At 32.3% G+C, this 22,973-nt stretch overlaps 3 protein-coding genes across 3 annotated transcripts; 1 reads left to right on the top strand and 2 right to left on the bottom strand.

Moving 5' to 3' along the window:
* Positions 1-974: 974 nt before the first annotated feature.
* TRIADDRAFT_56576 (uncharacterized protein) lies at positions 975-4,062 on the bottom strand (the record flags this gene model as incomplete). Its single annotated transcript, XM_002112902.1, has 3 exons — positions 975-1,105; positions 1,257-1,553; positions 1,782-4,062. The coding sequence occupies 3 exons, from the start codon at positions 4,060-4,062 to the stop codon at positions 975-977; spliced, it is 2,709 nt and encodes a 902-aa protein (XP_002112938.1).
* Positions 4,063-14,024: 9,962 nt separating this feature from the next.
* Positions 14,025-16,613, top strand: TRIADDRAFT_56577 (uncharacterized protein; the record flags this gene model as incomplete). Its single annotated transcript, XM_002112461.1, has 4 exons — positions 14,025-14,134; positions 14,733-14,834; positions 14,930-15,120; positions 15,283-16,613. 4 exons carry the CDS (start codon positions 14,025-14,027, stop codon positions 16,611-16,613), a joined length of 1,734 nt encoding a protein of 577 aa, XP_002112497.1.
* Positions 16,614-18,898: 2,285 nt separating this feature from the next.
* On the bottom strand, positions 18,899-22,872 carry TRIADDRAFT_5345 (uncharacterized protein; the record flags this gene model as incomplete). Its single annotated transcript, XM_002112903.1, has 2 exons — positions 18,899-19,267; positions 22,723-22,872. Coding segments are annotated over 2 exons (519 nt in total), but the record flags the coding sequence as incomplete, so codon positions are not given.
* Positions 22,873-22,973: the final 101 nt, after the last annotated feature.

Genomic DNA, 22,973 nt, shown 5'->3' on the forward strand with positions numbered 1-22,973 from the left:
AGTAGATGGAATTTGTTGATATACGCCATATACGTCCGTATGTATGCAATAGGTTTATTAGTTGATCTTATCCAGTTTACTTCACTCACTTTATACACATATTAGTACGGCATGGCTTCTATTTATTAGGAAGACATACTAGTAGATGTACAATGCCTTTAAGGGCATATTCTGTAATATTCTGTTACGTTAGTAAATTTGAAATCAAAAACTAGGATTAATCCTTTTTTTAGATATTATTGCTCGAAAAATCAACCGCTAACATCAAAAACTAAATCATCTTCAACAACTTGAAAGGTAATTTTATGTTTAATTTGCATGATAATAGTTAATTAGCTGTAATATCTCAGTGACGAGTAGAGATATGATATACTGCACAATCTAACGGTATGATTCTATATGAATTATAATTATTAATTATCAAATAAGCTTTGCAGTTGCTATCACGTTCAATTTAGCTATATCTGATAAAGAAGAAAATTAATCTATAGTCACATAGAGTACTTATTTGATATAAATGACAGAGAAAACACGAGTAACTGGTTAGTTAACACATACGAAACCATGATATCGCACACACTATCTACAAAATAACTTGCTAATCATCGGTAATATTATTTAATTTTCGTGTGAAGCTTGGTTGTAAGTGTGGGATGCTGGACAGCACGTATTTGCTGGGATAAAGTGATCAGATATAGAGATGATTACACAGTCATCAGTTAAATACACTTTCTTTAGCATTGGATAATACACTAAATTATCGTTATTACCTGAGTTGTATTTTAATTACAGTAAAAGCATTATTCTAGTTGATGATCGGCTATAGATGAGGTAAATTAATCGAACAAATGCCTTTACGATGAGGAGGGTGTAATCTGCGAATTTTGGGATGCTTTGATGAAATAAAGCAACCCGATGATGCAGTAATCCAGCGGGCACATTCCACTTTTAATTTAACTTTCAAGGTATCATTATTATTCATTAACAACACCACGTGGAAAGAATTGCTTCAGTAAAGACCCTGCTGGCCATGTGGTCATCCATTCATCGTAAAAACTATAACTATGGCTCATATCGTTGGTTGCTGTTGTTGGATTGGCCGTATCTACAAATGATAACGATACAATTGAAGAGTTTTGATATACGGTATCCATGGTTATTCAGGCTCATCGATCATCAGGTTAAAAAATAAAAATGTTTAGGTGTTGGATAATGTGCTACCACATTGTTAGGATCAAGTAAATCTGCATTCTTACCCTGTTGTTGTTGAGGTGATGGCGGCTGTTGTTGTTGCTCTTGTTCTTGTTGTTGCTGCTGTAATTGCTCTTGCAATTGCAGTTGTAATTGTTGCTGTTGTAATTGCTGTTGTAACTGTTGCTGTTGTAGTCGTAATTGTTCCTCAACTGATTGCTCGATTTGCTGTTCTGGTGTTAACGGTTCAAGTTGTGAAGTTTCTGATGATAATTGCCTTGCTAGCAGTTGTGGCGAAAGATCACCACCAAAGTCGGAATGAGAATGAAAGACACCATCCGCAATGGTACGGTGGCCCAATTCTTTAATATGATAATGTTGATCAATTAATCCCAAACTTGGCATGGTCGATGTACTATTGGTAACGCTAGTACCAGTATAAAATTGTTGAGCAGATCCGTGAAGGTGATGATGATGATGATGATGATGATATTGCTGTTGCTGTTGGAAAAGATTTAATAGATGATGTCGTCGCTGTTCTGGTTGGTTTGTATCATCAGTTGCAATGGTAATTGTAGACGGAGCTATACTTGAATCTTCCATTCTATCATTAGGTGGCAAACTTTCACTCATATTAATGGTAGTATCGTTGTGATTTTCAGTAATAATTTCTGGATTTTGACGTAATGTTTTATTCAAGATTTCTTTCTCTAGTTCATCGACCAATCGCTGATGTTCACTATCTGGCGTTGTTGGGAATAATAAACTATCGTTAGCTTCATAAGAAGTTAGTCGTGCCGGGAAATTATTCTTCATAAAGGTGGCCATTGAAGCTGCTTCCTCTCGTGTTACCTCTATGTGAAGTAATTGGTCGACTTTTTTGGATAGTAAGCTCATTTGTTGCTGGACTTCGCTATCGTTACTACTGTCCGACACAGTTAACGTTTTAGCTTTTTTCTTGGCTTTATTAGCATAATAGCGATCATAAATATTTTCAACTTCTTGTCCACGCAGGATTGACTTTTTATAATAGGCCATAGCAGTCTGTAAACTAGCACCAACACCATAGCCATAATGGTACATAACGCCAACATGATAGAAATGGCGTGCACGTACCCCTTGATAGTGTTTTTCAATGTTAGCTAAATATGATTGGTAGGCTAATTTAAAATACCGATCAGCTTTATCTTCATCATGTAGATGTCGATATTGACAATTGCGATAAATTTTCCCTAGGCGAAATTGTGCATGAGCGATAGTGGCCGCACTTACATCTTGCCCACGAAGGACACGTTGATAAAAATCAACTGCAATATCGATATTACTGGTTGGTAGAGCATTTTTTTCAATTAATTTAGCTAAATCAATGTAGGATGGATAATCTTGTAATTTAGCAGCAGTTGTAAAATAATGGCCAGCAACGTGGAGATTAGCAGGTAAACCAATACCATGCTTAATTAAAAACCCCAAAACTTGAAATGCTAAACTATTACCATTACTATAGCCGACAAAATCTGTTGCAACCGTAGCTAACTGGAAGCATTCCACTGCTTTATCGACACTTTTTTCAACACCTCCTTTACCGTTTAAATAATACCAACCTAGCCAGAAAAGCGTTGTAGCATAGGCATAAGTTTGGCATGATTCAAAGTAATAATCATAACCTGTTCGCGTCATATTATTACGAACAGGTTGATGCTCATTAAGGTAATTATCGTAGCGTGAAGCAATTAATAATTGCGCTCGTGGATGGCCGCCTTCAGCCGATTTTCGGATAAGGTAATTTTTAATTTTTTGACTTTTGCGTACACCTAAACCGTTTTGATACATACGGCATGCTATATTATAGTAGCCAGCAGGATTGCCTAAATCGCCAGCAATTTTAAAATATTTGATTGCTCTACGATAGTCTCGATCGTCCTTAGACCAGTTCATTTTAACCAGGAGATAACCTAATTCGTTGTAAATTTGGCTCATTTCTTCATTTTTTTCATTTTGCTTAGGTTCTTGACTGCCATTACCGCTATCATTGGTATTATTATTATTGTTGGCAGTTGTTGCAGAGTTACCATTGCTACTATTATCGTTGTGATCACTAGAATTACTGTTCTGCTGATTTGGAGGATTGGTAATTGTCGAGGAAGTTACGCGTGTAACTGTTGTAGATAGACTTTTGGCATATTCCTCGATAAGTGATTCATGATGACGTTTTAAATTATCAACAGCTTCTCGCCAAATTCGTGATCGTTTAAAATTATACCATAATTCTTGATGACCTTGTGCATAATATTGATCTTGGGCTGCCGACTTTACATAATTTTCAACTTTGATTTTTATTAATTCTTCTTCTGGCATCAATTTAACATAACTACAAGTTGGGAGCGGTGTTGATGGAATAGAAGCCATCGTTGGAGATGGCGTTAGAGGCATTGAAAATGATGCTGTCGGTGATACTGGTGATGTTGGTGATGTTAACTCAAATGGTGTTGATGGATTATTAGTATTGCTATTAGTTGTCCCATAGAGTTGGCATAGCATATATAAAGCACCTGGATGATTATTATCGACAGCAATTTTATAATGATAGAATGCTTCTAAGCAGTCTTCATTTGTTGTTCCGAGACCCAAATGATAAATTCTTCCTAACTCGTAATGAGCATGAGGATCATGTAGATTTTTACATTTTTCCATATAAATCATTTTGGCTCTATCGAATAACTCATTTGTATAATTTTCATGTAGGAATAGGTCTAAAACATCATCATCAGTAGGCGCTGCATCCGATGTTTGCGACTGGTCAGCCATCGATCGGGCAAAAGGAAAGGCTACAATGCTCGAACTTTTCTTTGCTTTTGGAACTTTGTTGCCCATGTTTCTTGTAATGATTATAATTATCCAACAACAACTTACTAAAATTTGAAAAAGAAGGAAGAAAAAGCGAAAAATTATAATTGAAATACTTCAAAGAGAAGTTTTATCAAGAAAAGCAAGCTAATTTCTCTCTAGATATATTTTGTAGTATACTATAGTTGCGAACAGTTATTTCAATCATTACCGATTAAGAGGTAGAAATTCAAGTTTCGGTATGCATAAACAAGATTTTAATAAAAATTTTTGTATAGACATTAATCATTTCGACCATTAGCAAGCAAACAAAGTTTGTAGTCTTAGTTTCTATAAATATTATTACTAACATTAAAGTAGAAACAGTGTCTAGAAATCATGCCTACCTCACCTATTTAATAGGAAAGGTTTCTATGATATTGTCATTAATGTGCTAACGATAGATAGAAAATTCAACTATGGTAATCGTTGTGTAATTTTATCTCCCTATTTCCCGATCACTCACTTCTATAAAGCTCTTGACTTAAATAGGAACGATTTTTCGTGTTAACTGCATCCTATTTTCCATATATCGCTACTATCGTCATTTATTGTCTGTATATGGTGATCACTTAATAGAATGATACTGTAGAAGTTACTTTTGTCAGCAAGGCAAATTTACATTTTTTTCTAAAGCATCTTCTTCCCGTCTAGGTTTGCGTTGATTTATTTTAGGACTTTGCTCTGACTATAAATATTGGCATGAAAAGTTAAGCGAATAAGGAAAGCTCGAATCGATATCGTAAGTAAGAATGATCAAAATCATATCAGCAATCTCTTGAAATTTACAAAATTGTTCTTTCAAAAGGCCAATACAATCATTGCACAGTATGCTAAATATACTCATATAACATTTCACGATCTTAATATCTTGCCGTAACTCATTACTGTATTAGATTACAGTAATGGAATAAAATATTATTGTTAGACTAGCTTCTTTGAGATTAAACAAACTTTTTAGTTGGCATTGACGTTTTACTGGCATGCGTAATGGCGCAAAATGAATCGTTGACTGTTTCAATATGGATTGAAAAGTTAAGCGAATAAAGAAAACTCGAATAGATACCAAATAAGTAAGAGTAATTAGAATCATATCAGGAAACTCTTAAAATTTAGAGAATTATTCCTTCAAAAGGCTAATGTAATCATTGTGCAGTATGCTGAAACGTACTTGTATGATATTTCGCGATATTAACATCTTGCCGTAACTCGTTGCTGTATTAGATTACAGTAATGGAAAATATTATTCTTGAAGTAGTTTTTTTTGATATCGAACAAGCATTTTAGTTGGCACTGATGTTTTACTGGTACGCCTATGGACACAATATGAGTCATACACTGTTTGATTATAAGCGATAAATTACGCTCACATAGTCAAGTCATACTTGTAAATAAATCTTTTTGAGTATGTAAATGTAGAAATCGAATGTTGGTAATTATGCACGGATATTTTACCATGTAAAGCAGAGTAATCATTTAAGAGTTGATTAACATTTCTTGAATAAAGCTTTAGGTCTTAGGAATAATATCTGGTTTATATTAGTTTTGGTAAGTCTGTTTCATAGCTGTTTTTTTTCCTCTTACTCGTACCAGGTACGTATTTACGTATGCAATTTATCCAATAAGGTAAAGGATATAATAATTTGCCGACTACCGCATACTGTACCTCTATTAAAAGTGGCTTCTATAGAAAATATTAATAACGTGATTAACCAACCTACTGAAGATCCTGCTAATCGATTTAAGGATGCTATACTTAGATCTCTATAAAAACTTGCAGGTAAATTATATTGGGTAAAGATATCGTACGGTATAGATTGCTCCATATAAATAATGGATACAAGATCTAGATGCTCATATGTTGTATTGGCGGGACTAATTTACTTTTTAGCTAAGGAAAGAACACATGTTATTACTTTAGGGCTAGAACATGACAGAACATCTCTAGAGTGCTTAAGGGGTATGAATTGGATACTAATCTTACATTAAATGTTGGTCTTTTCTTATATACGGGTAGTAGCAAGAAAGCTTCCAGGGAGTGTTTTGCCATAGGGTACGGTATCGCAACAAAGAAAAATAGATGTTTTTATCGCGACTTACAAATTTATTACTGGAAAGATCGTTTATAACAGCGAAGGATTATTAGATAAGCATTAAGCTGATTTATTGTTGTCTACTTGTGGTTATAATGAATAAATTATTCAATTAATTAAATTAGCCATCTACTCCTATTCGTGAGCGGACTTCAAAAAATGAGCTGTCATCGAGCACCAGTAATCTTTAAAAGGAGTTATTATTTTTTATTTTTGACAGTAAATTAATTGGTAACTAATAGATTCATAGTTATTACTGTACCTACGAATGACGATTATTTAATTATAGAAATTGAAATCGATATTTCTTAAATGTTTATATTTATTAGCATAGCTGCGGTTTTTATAGGAATAATATCTACTGCTAAAACAAAAACGATGAATTTGTCATGAAATTAGAAGTTAAAGTTCAAGAGGTAAATGTAATTATCAATTTCGTATTTTGAATATTTAAATGAAATCAGTGCCGGTGCGTAATTGAATATTTGCAGGCAATTAGCAGCGGTAATAGCAACATTAAAAATGGTAGAGTTAGATATCTTACGTTTATCTTTAGCTTACGTGGTTAAACGTTAGTGTTGGTATGGATCACTAGCATAACCAATAAGGTTCGATAACAAATTAAGTGATGTATGTCTAAAAAATAAAATTAAAAAAAAATTAGGTCAATAATTATAATTGATAATTGTTTATATCCAATGTTTTTCTAATATCTGTAAGGCATATGAAGTGGAAGAAGCTTTTAGGTTGGATCAAAAATGTTGTATTACAATAAGTAAATTACCGTGCTGAAGTTATGATATACTTTTCTTGCTCAGTGTCGTTGATAGCATGATTTTAGTTGCCAGTATTTCGTAACTATATGTATCCACCTTTAACTTTTATGAAGAAATTTGCTTGCAATGGATTCCAAAAATAAATTTTGAATATTTGAATGATAACTTTCTTTACGTATTGCAATGCTTGAACGGATCAGTAATACGTCTGTTATATCGATTTAAATAGGAATATAACGCGAAAGATGACAAGAGCTATAAGCGAATAGATCCGTATTTTATTATCGGATAACACGCGTCAATTTCCGGTAATGGTTACAAGAATAAAATAGATATGACTAGTAAATGTACAGTTCCAAACCTGGTTAGCTTAGAGAATAGATTTCTATTAACAGCTATTGTCATTAATGTTATAGAATGTACATTGATCATATCTTGTATCAAAGTATTAATTGTAAAGATTGTACATGAGGTCGCTGTAAAGTCCACAATCTAACAGTGTCAGACAGAGGCATATGGGTAAGCCATATGGCCTAGTTGACAATATCCTTAATCATAATGTAAGAAATGAAGATAGTAACAATTGCAATTTGATTAGATCACTTAAAATATGCATTGACTGTATTTAATTAGACAGTATAAAACCGGACCATGATATAATTTTAAAGGTGAATATTTCAACTTTTCAAAATTTAAATGCATGCTCTGCAATTTAATATCTCAAATCAGGTATAGCATAAGAAATAAAAGTTGTTAGAGCAACGTTAATTTACGTAATTTTTTCGTTAACCCTTGCAATAGTAGCTTGTGACTGCTTGCTTAGGTAATTTTATTACATTAGTGAATGATATGCTAGAATCAATATTATAGACGAGATGCAGGAATAGAAAAAGCTGTAACTTTATAAACATATATCATTTTATTTATTTATTCGTAGTGATTGTTCATCTAAGATATTGATTTAATTTAATCCCATGATTGTATGTAAAATACGTTGTTTGCTTCAACATGATGAAAGTCTATTAATAAAGCAAATAAATGGCTACTGCTATGTTTTACATAACTAATATCAGTATTATACAATATAATGTTTATAAGCTATGTACAGCTTGATGTTTACTAGTTGATGTCGCCATTTGTTGAAATTCAGTGTTATTTTATCCCCGCATAATTAATGACTCTGATCTAGGAATTTAGTTTCATATGCACGAGCCATAATCATTACTTCCTCCCGCGCCTACTGAAATTTTGATATATAGGTAGCTTTTCGACATTTTCTCTTCTTTTTATGTAGAACTTTAGATTAACATTTCTCCGATATACTTTGCGTATAAGATTACAAGGTGGACTGTTTGTAGAATTATAGATTTTATGATGTATGCAACGGAACTGTTTTAAATTCTAGTTGAAGTTATCTGTCGTTACATTGCCATCATCTTATCAGTTTTTTGTTATTAAATTTAGTATGATGCACTCGTCATCATAAACGTGTGTAATTATAAGTAAATGTATACAATTTGCACAAAAATTAATAGAATACAGGAAAATCATAGTTATTATTATTGATATATGAAAGATACTATTAAGGTAGTTGTTTTATAATTTAAATTTTATTATGTACCGTGCAGTACTGACATACCATAACTACTCGTATATTATCACGGTATTTTCGAAGATAAGCTGTAGATGATTTAAAGAATGCTGTATTAGTGTTAAAAATGAATTCATAGAAGTCTAATACCACCGAATTTACTGAATGCTGCAAGAATGAAAATAGATATGATGATATTACTACTACAGTGCTATAGGGTTTGGCTCAGGTATGCCGTTTTCAATTTACTTTCTATAGGCTAATTTTAATATCAATTGCTAACCAGCCGCACCTTTAGTCCTATACGTCTAGATAATCTTCGTGGTTTCTATAGAATGTACTTAATATACACCGATTTTCTATTTATAAAAGCAAACATCTTTCAGATGATGAATAGATAGGGCTTGATTGATCTATTGTACAGTATATAAAATATTTAAGCCGCTAACGCTTACAAAATTCGTTGCGAATATAAGAATAAGGGATAAACTTACTGGATGTATCAGAATTGATAAAGTTTTGCTGAAAAAGAGAATATAATTGCAGATACAGCATTTGATAGAAAACTATTAAGGCTAAATTTACAAGAATTTATAGATATGCACTTATGCTATTTCCATTAATCCATCTTTTCCTTTCGCATTGTCTTATAGACAAAGAAATTATATCGCATACAATTTGAGAGTTTGCGAGCTCAATCAGTTTGAGTATATAATATCTTTGGCAATGTTAGTACTAGCCTATAGATAGAATTATATTATAGACGAACGCTTAATTGTAACTCTGGTCTTGATAAAAGGAGAATATATCGTATGCTAGTAATAAATCGATAATCCATACCATGTAGTGTAAGGTATCATTCTCACTAATTATCACCAAGTTCATCTGATTTGAAATGCTCAATACTTTGTTTTGTGTAGAATTTATCTTCAAAGTCGTTCCAAATGAGTTTCCGGCTAGTGAAAGGATTAATTAAGATTTTAATGACATTTTTGGCCTAGCTAAGTATATTGAAAGATGAGATAAGTATACTTAGAATCTATTTCCTTCACACTTCGATATCACATAGCATGCAGATATGCAGCTTCATCTTTCGCGTATTTTACTTTTCGTTTAGAATGCGGAACATCATTAATATACTTTAAGGGCTTTAATATCTCGTAAACAAGAAAAATTATACCGCTGTTATCTTTGTTATGTTTAACAGATATTTCAGGGGCTAATTCTAAATAGTTTTTTCAAGATTGTGATTGAATTTAGAATTATACACTATGCTGGTGTGCTATTTGAGCAATAATGATAGCACTTTAATTAGCGCTTTAACGCAATTGGAGGATTTTTTCTTAAAGATAAGTTATTATAAAATTATGTATGTATTGTTTGTGTAGGTCCAGCTGTTACACTTATGACTATTAACAATTGTCCTTAAGTATATATACTTGGTGGATCACTTTGATTTGACTATCCTGTCCCTAAATTTACGATCTTTTTTATCTAGTAAATGAAATATTACCTGGTACCAGCCTGTACTATAAATAGTTCTACAGGTAGGCAATCTTAATCGCAGGTATATTTATATTTCATACATACTGTGTTGTTCTTCATGTTTATCTCTCTATCTTGTATATATTTTATCTAATGGGGAGACCGTTAATGATTAAGAATACCGCCATAAGCAAGAACGTAAATAGGCTTCTTACGACACTGGTTCCGGTATGTTAATGGCAGTCGATTTTTGCTGGATAGTTGCCATCTTGAGCTATTAGATATTAAGTTATATTTAAATAATATAGAATTAGTAAACGCTATAAGTTATAATGTTTAGCTTGTTAACATAACCTATCGGATTTCCTCTTTTGAATTAGAATTTAAGATATTTAAATTATAGGATTAATAAGATTATAAGTCATGTTGTATAGCTTGCTAACGTAAACTGTCGATTTGCTTATTTCAGATTACAATTAAGAAAAAGGCCCATTTAATTTAATTCTATTGATGTTGCATGATATTAAGGCCAATAAAGTTCAATTTTTTTGCAATACATTGTTCGAGTTAATATTGATTTGTTATAATTACAGTAAAATTGAACAGAAGCTGCTCATATAATAATTAATGGACACCTGGAAAATGTTCTTCCTATCGCAATGATAATTGACTCACTACTATTTTCAGTTACAATATTCTTTTTGAAAGTGTTTAAAGCGATTTCTAGCTGGAAATAAATACATACTCATGGCTTTTATTCTAATTTTTAATTTTTATATTCGTACACCGATTATAAATACTACACTATGTAGGATGTTAGTACAGATTGTAATAGAACTTATTGGTGATAGGACTAGCCAGTAAAACATTTTTCTTTTTCAGTGGCAATGGCATTATAAATTAATGAGCAATCCCTGCTATTGAGAGATTGCATGTTCAGCATCTTAATAAAGCTGGGCGATGACGTGAAAATTTAAGTGGGCATTCTGCATGTGCAGCGTGCAGCTTAATCATGCACATCAACTAATAAAATGCAAGCATTAACAACGATGTTAACTATACACTGGGTAGCAATCTTGAGTATTATACTTTACTAACATATGGATAGCAAACATAAAACGTTACTGTATAGTAATCAGTTGATATTAGATTATAATATTAGAACAAAAGCGACTTATGGGATCATCATATTATAGGTTTGTAATACTTGGAAATATTGAACATTTACTAAGCACAAATAAATATAAAAATCCTTGCGCTGTATCTAATTATATACTAGGGCACTAAATTTACACTAAAAGCAAATATTACAAGCTTTGCTGTAAATTTTCTACCATAATTCTATTAAAACGCAGTCAAATATTTTGCGAAAAATTTGTACTAAAGTGGTAATAGAGTAAAATTTTTGGTTGTATCAAGTTTTGTTATCTTCATCGTAGTAGACGTCAGGTTCATTAACCGATAGAGAGAGATAAATTGAATATGAGGCATCCGAAGAAGAGACAATAATCAGGTTTTGACAGACAAACCCTAATGTTACAAATTTAAGGTGAAATTTTGGATCATATGTTATGATTACGCGAATACTCACTCCATTTTATATCTTTGCAATTTAATATTAGAGTCTTTGTTAATTCAAGGTGTAATTTTCTTTCATATATGTGTTGTGATTATCCTACAGTATCTGATATTGTTATAGCTCAATATTACAGTCTTTGATAATTTGATTCCGAATTTGGATTTTTCCAACGATACTTATAGCAGTAATATGAAATATGAAAGGATCTATACTTGGAATACAAGAACGTCTTGTGTATCTAGTAGGCTTTTGCTATACCAATTCATACTAAACCGGAAATTTTGAGGGCAACAATTATTAAAATTCGCTCGATTTTATTGTTCTATTAAAATGTGATATCTTAACGCCTAAATAAGAGCTCGTTTCTTTGAAATTAGTTACTGTATAAATCATCTATTATCCAGCTACTAACATAGCTACGTCTTTTATTTTGTAACTACGCCCGTGCATCCAATGTATACCCTAACCCAAACATATACATATATTGCAAGAGAGTCCTACGAGAGGGGAAGGGAGGGAATTGCGGCTATGTATGAGCTGTAAACTATCACCAATTTATAATTCTGAAAAAGCTTGTTTAATTCTGTTATTTTTATTCTGACTTACTGTAAATATCGTAACAAAAACCCGTTAGACAATCTGGGGGAGGAGGGCTAAAGTGTCGATTTTAATAGCTGTAATGCAGATCTTGCTTATGATAGTCATATCATTGGAAGTAGCATTTTCTTTACAAGTTCCCAATCGGATGATATACAGTAAGCCTATAGATAGCAATTTAATTTAAATTGGTTTTAGTATGCTTTGACAGGGCATAAAGGCGCATTACCGACTTGTTGTAAGTCTGTCAGTATCGTCACATACTGTGGCTCGTTAGACAATCTGGGGGGGGGGGAGCAAAGTGTCGAATTTAATAACTGTAATGTAGATCTTGCTGATGAAAGTCATATATCATTCGAAGCAGCATTTTCCTTACAAGTTCTTGATCAAATGATGTATAGTCAATAATAAGGATAATCATAATTTCGTAAGATTTGAATATGATTTCGGACGTTTATTAAATACTAATTGAACTATTTACTGTGGTTAATATTGAACCACATAACATTTTACAAGGCTTAGTATAGAATTTCATATTAATCATTATAACATATTATACTGTAATCCAATGGCTTAATTAGCTAATAGTCTAATTTCAGGATTTATCCGTAGCTTTGTACCCGTTTGAGTACGAAGTTCAGTGTATTTACGAAATGCCTAGTCAGTTCGTAAAATGCAAAAATATCAAAATATGTCAATCAGTGAAATCGTCTTTCTATATAAATTAGAGAAACTATCTTTATTCATGGAGTAATATTGCTAAAAAAAAGCAGCGAATTTACATTTCTTTGATGATTATAATAATAATAATAATAATAGACTAATTGAAATATTCAATACATATGTAACTTGCAATTACTTCCGTAATTGCCAATCATTGAGATATACTGTTATCAATGAAGTCGTTATCATTGAATTGATAATGTTCTGATTCTGAAAATTATTCTTTATTTTTACACGTTGTATGAAATTTACTGTTACACTTAATATTAGCCTTCAAGCATTTGCATCGGTTGATAATGAATACAGCATGTATGGCATTTTGCAAATTGACTAGGCATTTGGCGAATGGACTGGATTTTGCACTTGGACGGTAACAGCTGTAGCTGCATACAGTAGAAAGCGTGTCATTCATCCTTCCCGATGATTGAAATGATATGAAATTATAATTTTAAAATTTCGTAATCAAAAATGGAGAAAAATCAATTTCTGCTGCATATTCAAACTCTACTTGTACGTACAGTACGTATAGAGTGTAGAGTGTAGAGTGTAGAGTGTACAGTACTGTACACTCTCTCAGTGCACAGTGTACAGTGTACAGTACTGCAGTAGGACTGTACTCTACCGTACTGTATGACTGCAAGTCGCAGAGAACTGTGCCATGTCGCATTCATAGCCACATTACAAGTCGTATTGTATGTAGATTGGGAAAAATGATTTTCTTACATTCTTACGCTAAACCTGACTTCTAATTATAATTATTAATTAATTTATGAATTAATTGATGAAGTAATTACGATGTATATGGCTGATGGACTGGATAGTAATGCTTTTAATAAACAACAAATAATCTAACCTTGAATTAGAATATATGAATATTAAATTGGACGTGGACATGGAATGATAAATACAGTATTCTTCCCAATCTGTGTAGTCTTACGTAACATTGGAAAAATTGAAGGGGTTATCGAAACGTACTGTAGAAACCGCGACTGGCAATGATCCTTATTTTCATAACTGGATCACTTGTCATCGATTAATAAATAGGAGAGCGGACATAGTGACTGTATTTGGTCAAGACAAGACTTACTTCTGCCATAAACTTGCTAATGGCCGAGCAAGATATTCACTTGATTGTTTGCGTTTTATCTGTCGGCCAGCAGTTATATTATCCAGCTTGTCAACACTGCTTCGTAAGATTAAGAACTCAAAATAACAGGTGATAAAATTTAAAATTCACGTTGCTTTACAGAATTCATACTACAACTAATTCATGATAGTGATTGATGCTTACGAAGCTCTATCAGTGACGATAAACGCGTATACAGTAGTCTACTGTACAATTTACTAATAGAAACGATCTCGAATAGATGATATCATGACATTTTTTGCTTGATGAAATGCACTATTCTGTACAAGTACAACACAGTAAATGCGTAGTAGTACGATCGATCAATGCTGTACTTATTAATGAATGTGTAATTTGATGGAGGTGAATCAGTTAAAGTTCGATCGATTCGATGATGGACTATCAAAAGTAGCATTTGATATCGAAAGAATGTACACGATAGGAACAAACTTATTGCTATAGATGTCGACTACAGCAATTGACATTTTCCTATGATGGTAATGCCGATAGTATGCATGGAAAGCAATTCAATAAGCAAGAATTTGACGGAGATTGGAGTTATACAGTTACTGTCGGCTTAGTACTTACCTAAGTATTAGTAACCAAGGTGATTTTAATATCTCCTTAGGCTAATATGCCCTCGATGCAAGCAAGTCTACTGTGATCAGCAAATTTGTTATCGCTATAGGCTCAAGCTAAACGTAACTGACCAAGATTCTATTGCTGATGTTACTTTATTTGGTAAGTGTGTGGAGAATGTTATTGGTAGAACAGCGACAGAACTACATAGGTGAGAAGATAAAGTAAAATTGCCATATAAAATTTGATTCAAAATTCATTCTTGTATTTCTGTTATTGATCGGGTCTTACTATCTCGTACTGTAGGATGCTATCCACTCGACAATCTCGATATGACAAGAGCCTTGCTAATATCTTGCAATATATCATTAATTATTATTTTATTGGTTCAATGATCGAGCTGTCGTTTTCATCCCATCGCTACAATGGCAAAGTAAAATGCCAGCATTTGTCGGACATTAAAGTAAAGCAAACACGTGTCTCCAATTTTTATACGGGTGAGCAGAAACTTCAAATCAATACTGTACAATGAATTGTTGTAATATGCATAACATTTTGATATATAATCAGTTTAGCATGCTATAAAAACGATTTAACATGTGTTCATGATAAGACGTCGTCATGAATTAATTTCGATGCTGTCATAATTCACATAATAGGTTGTTATCCATCTTTTATTGCTACAAAAATTGAACCTGTCAGCACTAGAAAATGCACAGTGATTGAAGAATTCGAAAATGCACTTTCGCAAATGCAATGTGCTTGTTCAAAGACTAGTACTGACATCGACCACGTAGAAGGTGGTAACTTTGACGGCCCAAGTGGTGAAACTTTCAACAATAGTGATTGGCAAGTTTTATTATGGGATAGTGAAGAATGGAAATTGGATGAGATCGAAACAAATGACATACCTTCAGAAGGATTGTCAGAAGCTAAGGAATTGTTAAATACTAATTTTAGTACAACTGCTAAGGAATCAGATACTTTTAAACTGAATAATCATCAGTGGAATACAAGCAACACTGCAGAATATAGCTATAATAAAACTTGGGTTTCAGCCTCTCCTCCTTCTTTAAACCTAACTTGCTGTAGCTGCGGTCATGATGTTACGGTGGTATCTAATTTAGAACGTAGTTGGCTACAAAACAATGTATCAATATCCCCCGGCATGGATAATCAATCAATGAGTTGGTTTAGTGATTATGGCTTTAATCATAAAGATTGTAATATTAGTGTACGAGTGAAAGATAAGAACGATAAAGAAGAGGTAATACCGGGTGTTAATTTATCTAATCATAATGGTGAAACTCAAACTAATTTTGTCGAACAAAACGTAACATTTAGTAGCAGTAATGATTCTATCAGGCCGGTAAGCCATCCGGTTACATGTTCATCGCCAAGGCAGACAAATGATGAATCTTTGCCTTCGGAGACTTTACTACTGTACTCACGTTGCAATTCCAGCGATAGTATCAAAGATGATCATACAGGTTCCAGCGATTCCGGTTGTAATCAGAATTATATTTTCTGCCGATCGGATACGAGAGACACACTATTGCTATTTTCACCGATTAATACAGCCGAAATTGTAAACGATTCGAATCAGCAAACAGGCCGCAAGCGGCGAAGAACGTCTCATGTCAATCTTTCTCGCAGGAAAGAATTGTATAAGGAAAATGTTGTTGCAAAATCTAGCGCTTGGGATTCTAATATTAATGTCGACCAAAAGAAATTGTCGTTAGTGTTTACTCCTAGTGAAAAATTAGATGCAAATGATTATGATAGCGAAACGTTATTTTTATTTTCTCAGAATAATACCAGTGCAAGTTCGCAACATTTCCAAGATATTACGACCACAGCTAATCAGGATCAAGGTCCAGTATCCCGTACGAATAAGCGCTACAGTTGTAATGACCAAAATGCAGGTTACGTTGGTATAACTCCAAGTAGCACCCTGAAGCGAAAGCTATTCAAGGCAGAGAATGCATAAAGATACTATAGTTACTATTTGGAGTTGAAAATAATTTCATATGAATTACCGTAAATATTTTTATAAGATCCATAGCTCGTTTCTTAAGCGTTGAAGTAATTCGATGTCATTAATGCAATTTCGATTTATTTAATTTATAAACGCCTGTATACACTACAGATTATGACTACTTTGAAGGTAATAATTTATTATATAGTAATTATATATAATTATTTATTGAGCATGTATTGTTATATACTATACTGTAATTTTGCACCTTTTACAATACTAATATCCCTTATTGACAGTAACTATAGTAATTTTTCGGTTATTTTGGGTAGACAAAGTCAAGAGATAGTTTTAAATATACGTATACAGTGTAGTGAGATGGCCAAGATTGCGCCATTACTATTACTTATTTTTGGTATGTACATTTATGCCCACAATAAAAGTTCGGCGTATAACATACATGCATTTTACTGGTCGCTACTGATGTATTAATCGTTTTGGGATCTGCTAAAAGTCCACTATGCTATATTGAAAGACCTTTATTCGCAGCAGTGAGCACTTATTGAGTAAGTGCTGGGGCGTGTAGTTGTGATTGAAGTACAATTAAAATGTAATCTACTGTAATGTGAGACATGTTAAACTCGAAAGAAAGTGGTAGTTCTAGCTTATTTTAAACAGTTCTAGTTTACACAATCCTGAGTGCTACAAGTATTACTCTATCAACAAAAATTGGTATGTAAGTATAATGGGATAGAGGTTCATCAAAGAGAAATCATTTTTCTCTTGATGTTACTTTATCAGAAGTGGTAGTTCTAGCCTATTTTAAGCAGTTGTAGCGTAGTCATACTTCAATAAACAATCCTGATTGCTATAGGTATTACTTCGTCTACAAAAATTGATATGCAAGTATGATAGGATAGAGGTTCATTGAAGGAAAGTATTTCTCTTATCGTTACTTGATCAGAAGTGGTAGTTCTGGCCTCTATTAAGCACTTCTACTTTAGATCACAGTTCGTTAAACAATCCTGATTGCCACAGGTACTGCTCCATCAACAAAATTGGTATGTAAGTATAATAGGATAGAAGCTCATCGAAGTGATAGCGTTTCTCTTGTTGTTACTTCTTTACGATAAAATGAAAATGATTTTAAATATAAGGAATACAATATTACTATCGTTAGCAGTACTTTATAGTACGACTTATAATGCGCAAGTTAGCCTTAATATGCAGGATGGCTTCTAGTGCTTCAGTTGCTTCATTTCTTCTCATACTCACTTTTACCCATGTCAAAAGTAAAGTACATGTACTGATGTGCATGAGTTGTTATTGATTGATAGACTTTAGATCGTGGATCTATTATTACTAATAGAGCCAGTTAGCAGCAATGTAGTCCATGGCTATAGTTACCATCGTTAGCATACGTATTTTGGACAAAAGAGAAAATGATCATTAACTATTAGCATTCTTGAGATATACGCTACTGTGTAATTTTGACTAGTGCAATCTCAAGCTAAGATAATAATGAATATATGAAAGTCTAAATTCTTTTAGATTGGTACATTATGGTAAGATTTAAAGACATCTATTGATTAATCTCAAGGATGCTGTATACGGATGGATGATTGGTTACTTAATATTTTAAGATCGCGACTTGCCGCTAGAGTTAGGGTAAATCTTTATTTTAAATTACAATTTTATAAATAACTATGAAACACGACTAATTTCTAATCAGCTGATTTGACAAAATTTTCCTTTCGTCTTCAGCATTACGCTGTAATTTTTTAGGGTATACAGAATAAAATTAGAAGTTACAAACATTAGTCTCCTTCACAATATGAAATTACTTTAATTACAAATTTATGCGAGGTGTAATCGTGCTATTTCTGAATTATTACTTGTTTTTGTACATCAGTAAGATCTTAATAAGTGTTGAAATCCTTGCATTCGAGATATAATATACAACATAAGTAAATTTGTTGACACCTATACAGTATTGGTACGAATAAATAAATACTTCAAAATAATCGATCGCTTTTAATGAATGGCTACTAAAATTCAGTTTTCCTTCCATGTGAGTAGTAGTTCTTTTCCAAGTTCGTTTACGAAAAGTGATTCCATGGACCTCAGTAAAGGATAGAATGCATTACAGAGTTTTATAAGACAGCTTAAGATTGTTTATTTCCTCCTCCCGTGCAAGACGAACATCGATGTTTTTTGCCATTTTCAGATTCTTCTAGTTGTACACTAATAGTATCAAGGCCGGATTTGGAATTACCATACCGATCTTTTTTGGCTGGCATTAAGGGTCGTTGATATTTCAATTTATGGGCCAATGTAAGGAAAATGGCGCGAATGGTGTCTTGTTCTTTATCATCTTTAGCTGAAGTTTCCCATAATGGCATATTATGAGCGTCGGCAAATTTTCTGGCCATATTAGAACTTACTACCTTTTTACTTTTACAATCACATTTATTGCCAACTAATATACGTGGTATATTGTTAGTAGTGCTGTAGCGATCGAATTCTTCTAACCATATTGCTAGAGCATCAAAGGAGGCTAATTTGGTTACATCGTAGCAAAATATTACGGCTTGAACGTTACGATAATAGTGTTGGACCATACTCTTTCGAAATCGTTCTTGCCCTGCAGTATCCCATACTTGCAACTAATAAGAAGGAAAATGATAACAGTTAAGAACTACAAGTGGTTGTTCTCAATAATAAGCTAGCTATCTAACAATAACAAAGGTTAATTATTTTGCTATAAAGAAGAGATATGAAACGAAATCAGTGAATCTTTACGTTAAAAGGAAAACGTAAACATTCTAAGTATATTTAAATTAGCAGAGCATTATAGCTTATCGATTGCTATAACTGAAATTTCCATCTTTTAATTATTCTGATCTTAATGAAGCGGAACATTATGATCTGGCTTGAGGTAAAAAATATTGGCGTTTTTAATTACTGAAGGCATGATTTATATTTGTAGCTCAGTAAATACAGGAGTATTGATATGACTATATACGATATCCTAAGTATGGACTTGGAGTGATCAATTAGCTGAGTCAAATTATCCATATTATGGTATTATAAAGATTCAATTTTTTCTGTTTTTTTTCCATTGCTGTATTTGATGTACACTACTTACTTAGTGTTACAAAATCCTCAGTGATCGACAGATATTTTAAAAAGCAATATTTTGGATAAAGGCAATTATAATGGAAGGGCAATAATTCCTTCAAATCCATGTAGAAATAATCATGATTAATGTCTTATTAAAAATGATGGCGATGATTAGCTCAATAATGACAATCGTTGCTGTATTTGAACGACAGCAAAAGCCATTCTATGTTGTATTTGTTAGTTCAGATATTCTAGCCTATTCTTTAATTAGATACTATATCTTAATGTGGACATTGGGTTACAATAAAACAATATTAGATTATTTTATTTACTTAGGTCGAAAGGTTCAAGAAAAATAGAGAATCTGCCATATGGTCAGTTTAGAGTTCAGGTTATAGATCATTTTACTTTGCTTACTTTTGGCTTATACAACGTTGGTATTAGAATAAAGCGAATAAAATAGAATTAAAAATGAATAATACCGCTTATGCTTTGAAAAGAAAAAAAATTATTCATTTGATCGTATTATTTCTTTTGACGGACAGCGGCTGATTATTTACTTTGGTGCTATTTGGATCCTCTTTAGCGTAGATGAAAAGCTACCATATAAAATTTGAATAGTCTTCGTTTATAATTTAATATATTATTAGAGTATCAAGATGAATCAATATATAATCACGGTGATTAAAAATTTGTTGAAATATTTGAAATTAAATACTAATCTTCTTTGGCTAGGGCTATTTAGAAACTACTGCAAAAGATATCATGACGTATATTATTATTAAGCCGGTATCGATTTAATCAGTAATGATATCCACATAATTCTATCGCATCGCTGTATACGTAGTGGATATAACTACAAAGTAATGATACTCTACCGCAATACTATGCAGTAACATTAAATTATAGTATTAACTCTAGTAAGATACGTTTTGGGATTTTTCGACAAATAAGTAATACCATAGTGTAGTGCCAATTGGTTGACAGGGTAAAAGTGTAACGAATTCGATATTTCATCTCGATGCGACGTGCTTGTAAACGATTCTACTAGCCGTAAGAATTCAATTATTGTATAAGTAATATTCAGATTAGGAACTCTCTAAGATTGAGGTTAGAACAATTTTGAATTTTTTTCTAGATAGCCACTCATTTACCATTGAATTGGATATCATTTAGAAGCAGTATGATAATTATCACATTGCTTTGAGTGGCTTTCAAATGATTAAACTATCTATTCAATCAATATACGTGTATAAGTAAGATCCAGATTGAGAACTATCGAAAGCTGAGATTGATACAATTCTGGATATATATTTTATGAAGTCAATGAATAAGTATTAACCAGCACATTGACTACCGTATTGCCTTGAACAAGTAAGGTAACAACATGAAATAGCCAAAGAGTGTGTGTCAGACTAATATCATAAAAAATAGAAATAAAAATATTTTAGAATTTTTGCTATAATTAGCTACGAAAGACGGATTCAGAATAGTGATAAATTGATGGCATTGAAGGCTAAATATTTAAAAGTCAATCCGTAAACATTGATCCGCAGAAAAGATTACTTAAAATAGGAAAATCAATGCTTGCAAATATCGTCGCGTGATATTTTTTTTGTTTAGGATAAGCTGGAAATATTACAATTGATATCTATGAGAAATTTTCTAATTTAAGACTATTGTTACTGTATAGGACGGATAGCTGAGGGTTAGTAATTTTCTTTTAATCAGTAGACGTTTTAGGACTGAATGTGTATATGATTGATTATTAATCAGTGACTGTGAGTTACAATGGTAGAATCTGTTATGGGCATTACTTAGAGATTAATAAATTTAATGATCTAGTAAAAAGCATTTAAAAAATATGAGCAATTCTAGTTCTCAGCTTAATCGTAGATAGGGTTACAGCCTTGGTAAATAAAATTGAATATATGATCTCATGCGTGAAGAAGTAAGAGATTTAGCTTAGCTCAATTCACGAGCAAAATATGAGTTATAATCATGGATACAGAATAAATAAAATTTCAAAATTGCTGTATTTCTAATACTAGGAATAAATAAAGCAGTATAGTACGTTGAATTTTCAAATTTATCAATTGCTAACATAAAGCCGAACTGAAAAGAAATGATGAATTTGTTATTTATGATAGATTATTGCTAATGTGATTGCAATAGAATGGGTCTACTGTATATTTACCGTCTATAATAATGAATTTTCAAATTAATGGTGTAACTCTGAAAGCAAATTGAATTTAAAGCAAAACTAATCGTGATAGATATAAGATAAGCTCATACTTGTTAGAAAATTAGAAGTATTGGGTAAGGACTGGAAGCAAGCATAGAGCTAGAGTCCGAAGTTTTTACTCCTAAATACTTTTAAGTCCGGTGAAATAAAAAAATTGAAAGATAAAAGTATAAAAAAATGACTCTATCAAATAGTATTTAAATCTCATAACGGCTTCAATTATGTGTAGTTTAGTCTTTTAATGTAACTTAGTAGGAATGCTACCATATTAGTATCAAAGTTATTTAGTTTTTCAATGTATTCATTTTAAGGTTAAGTTGAGCAGTTGATTTATCGATAATAGCCGCTCTTATATCGCTTGATAAAATTGAACGATAATTGATCCATGGCGTAATTGAAGCATAGGTGCTTTTTAAATCGAAATCTGTAGATCTTGGAAAAGGACTTATATATTACTTTGCTAAATGAGAAGTTAGGCTGATAAGAATCATTCAACACTAGGTAGATTTCTTGAATGCGAGTTAATCTCAATCAAGAATAATATGAGTTTTAGTTAACGCAACCAAAGAAATTGATACATGACCAGATTTTTAATTGTGATAAGAAATGATAGCGTAAATATATAATCATATTATTATGTCTGAAATATGTTACAGTTACTATACAAATGAAAGATGCAATCATGCCATTATTGAAGATCGAATGTTGCTGTTTCTGACAGCTTTAGCGTGAAAAAAAATTAAACGCCTTTACCTTGATTATTTCACCTTCTAACTCCATCGATTTTTCTTGAAAATCGACACCAATTGTTGCTGCAGTTTTATGCAGAAATTGTCCGCTACAAAATCGCCATGCTAAACAGGTTTTGCCAACATTTGAATCTCCAACTATTATAATTTTATAGGTACATGCTGTATGAAGAGGTGGTACAGTGTCTTGTTGGTCATTATCGCTACCGTCCCAATCCTCTACTTTATCTTCTTCCTCCATATGGGTTACTTTAA

Source organism: Trichoplax adhaerens, genomic scaffold (genome assembly GCF_000150275.1).
Source record: "Trichoplax adhaerens TRIADscaffold_5 genomic scaffold, whole genome shotgun sequence".
NCBI classification, from domain to species: domain Eukaryota; kingdom Metazoa; phylum Placozoa; class Uniplacotomia; order Trichoplacea; family Trichoplacidae; genus Trichoplax; species Trichoplax adhaerens.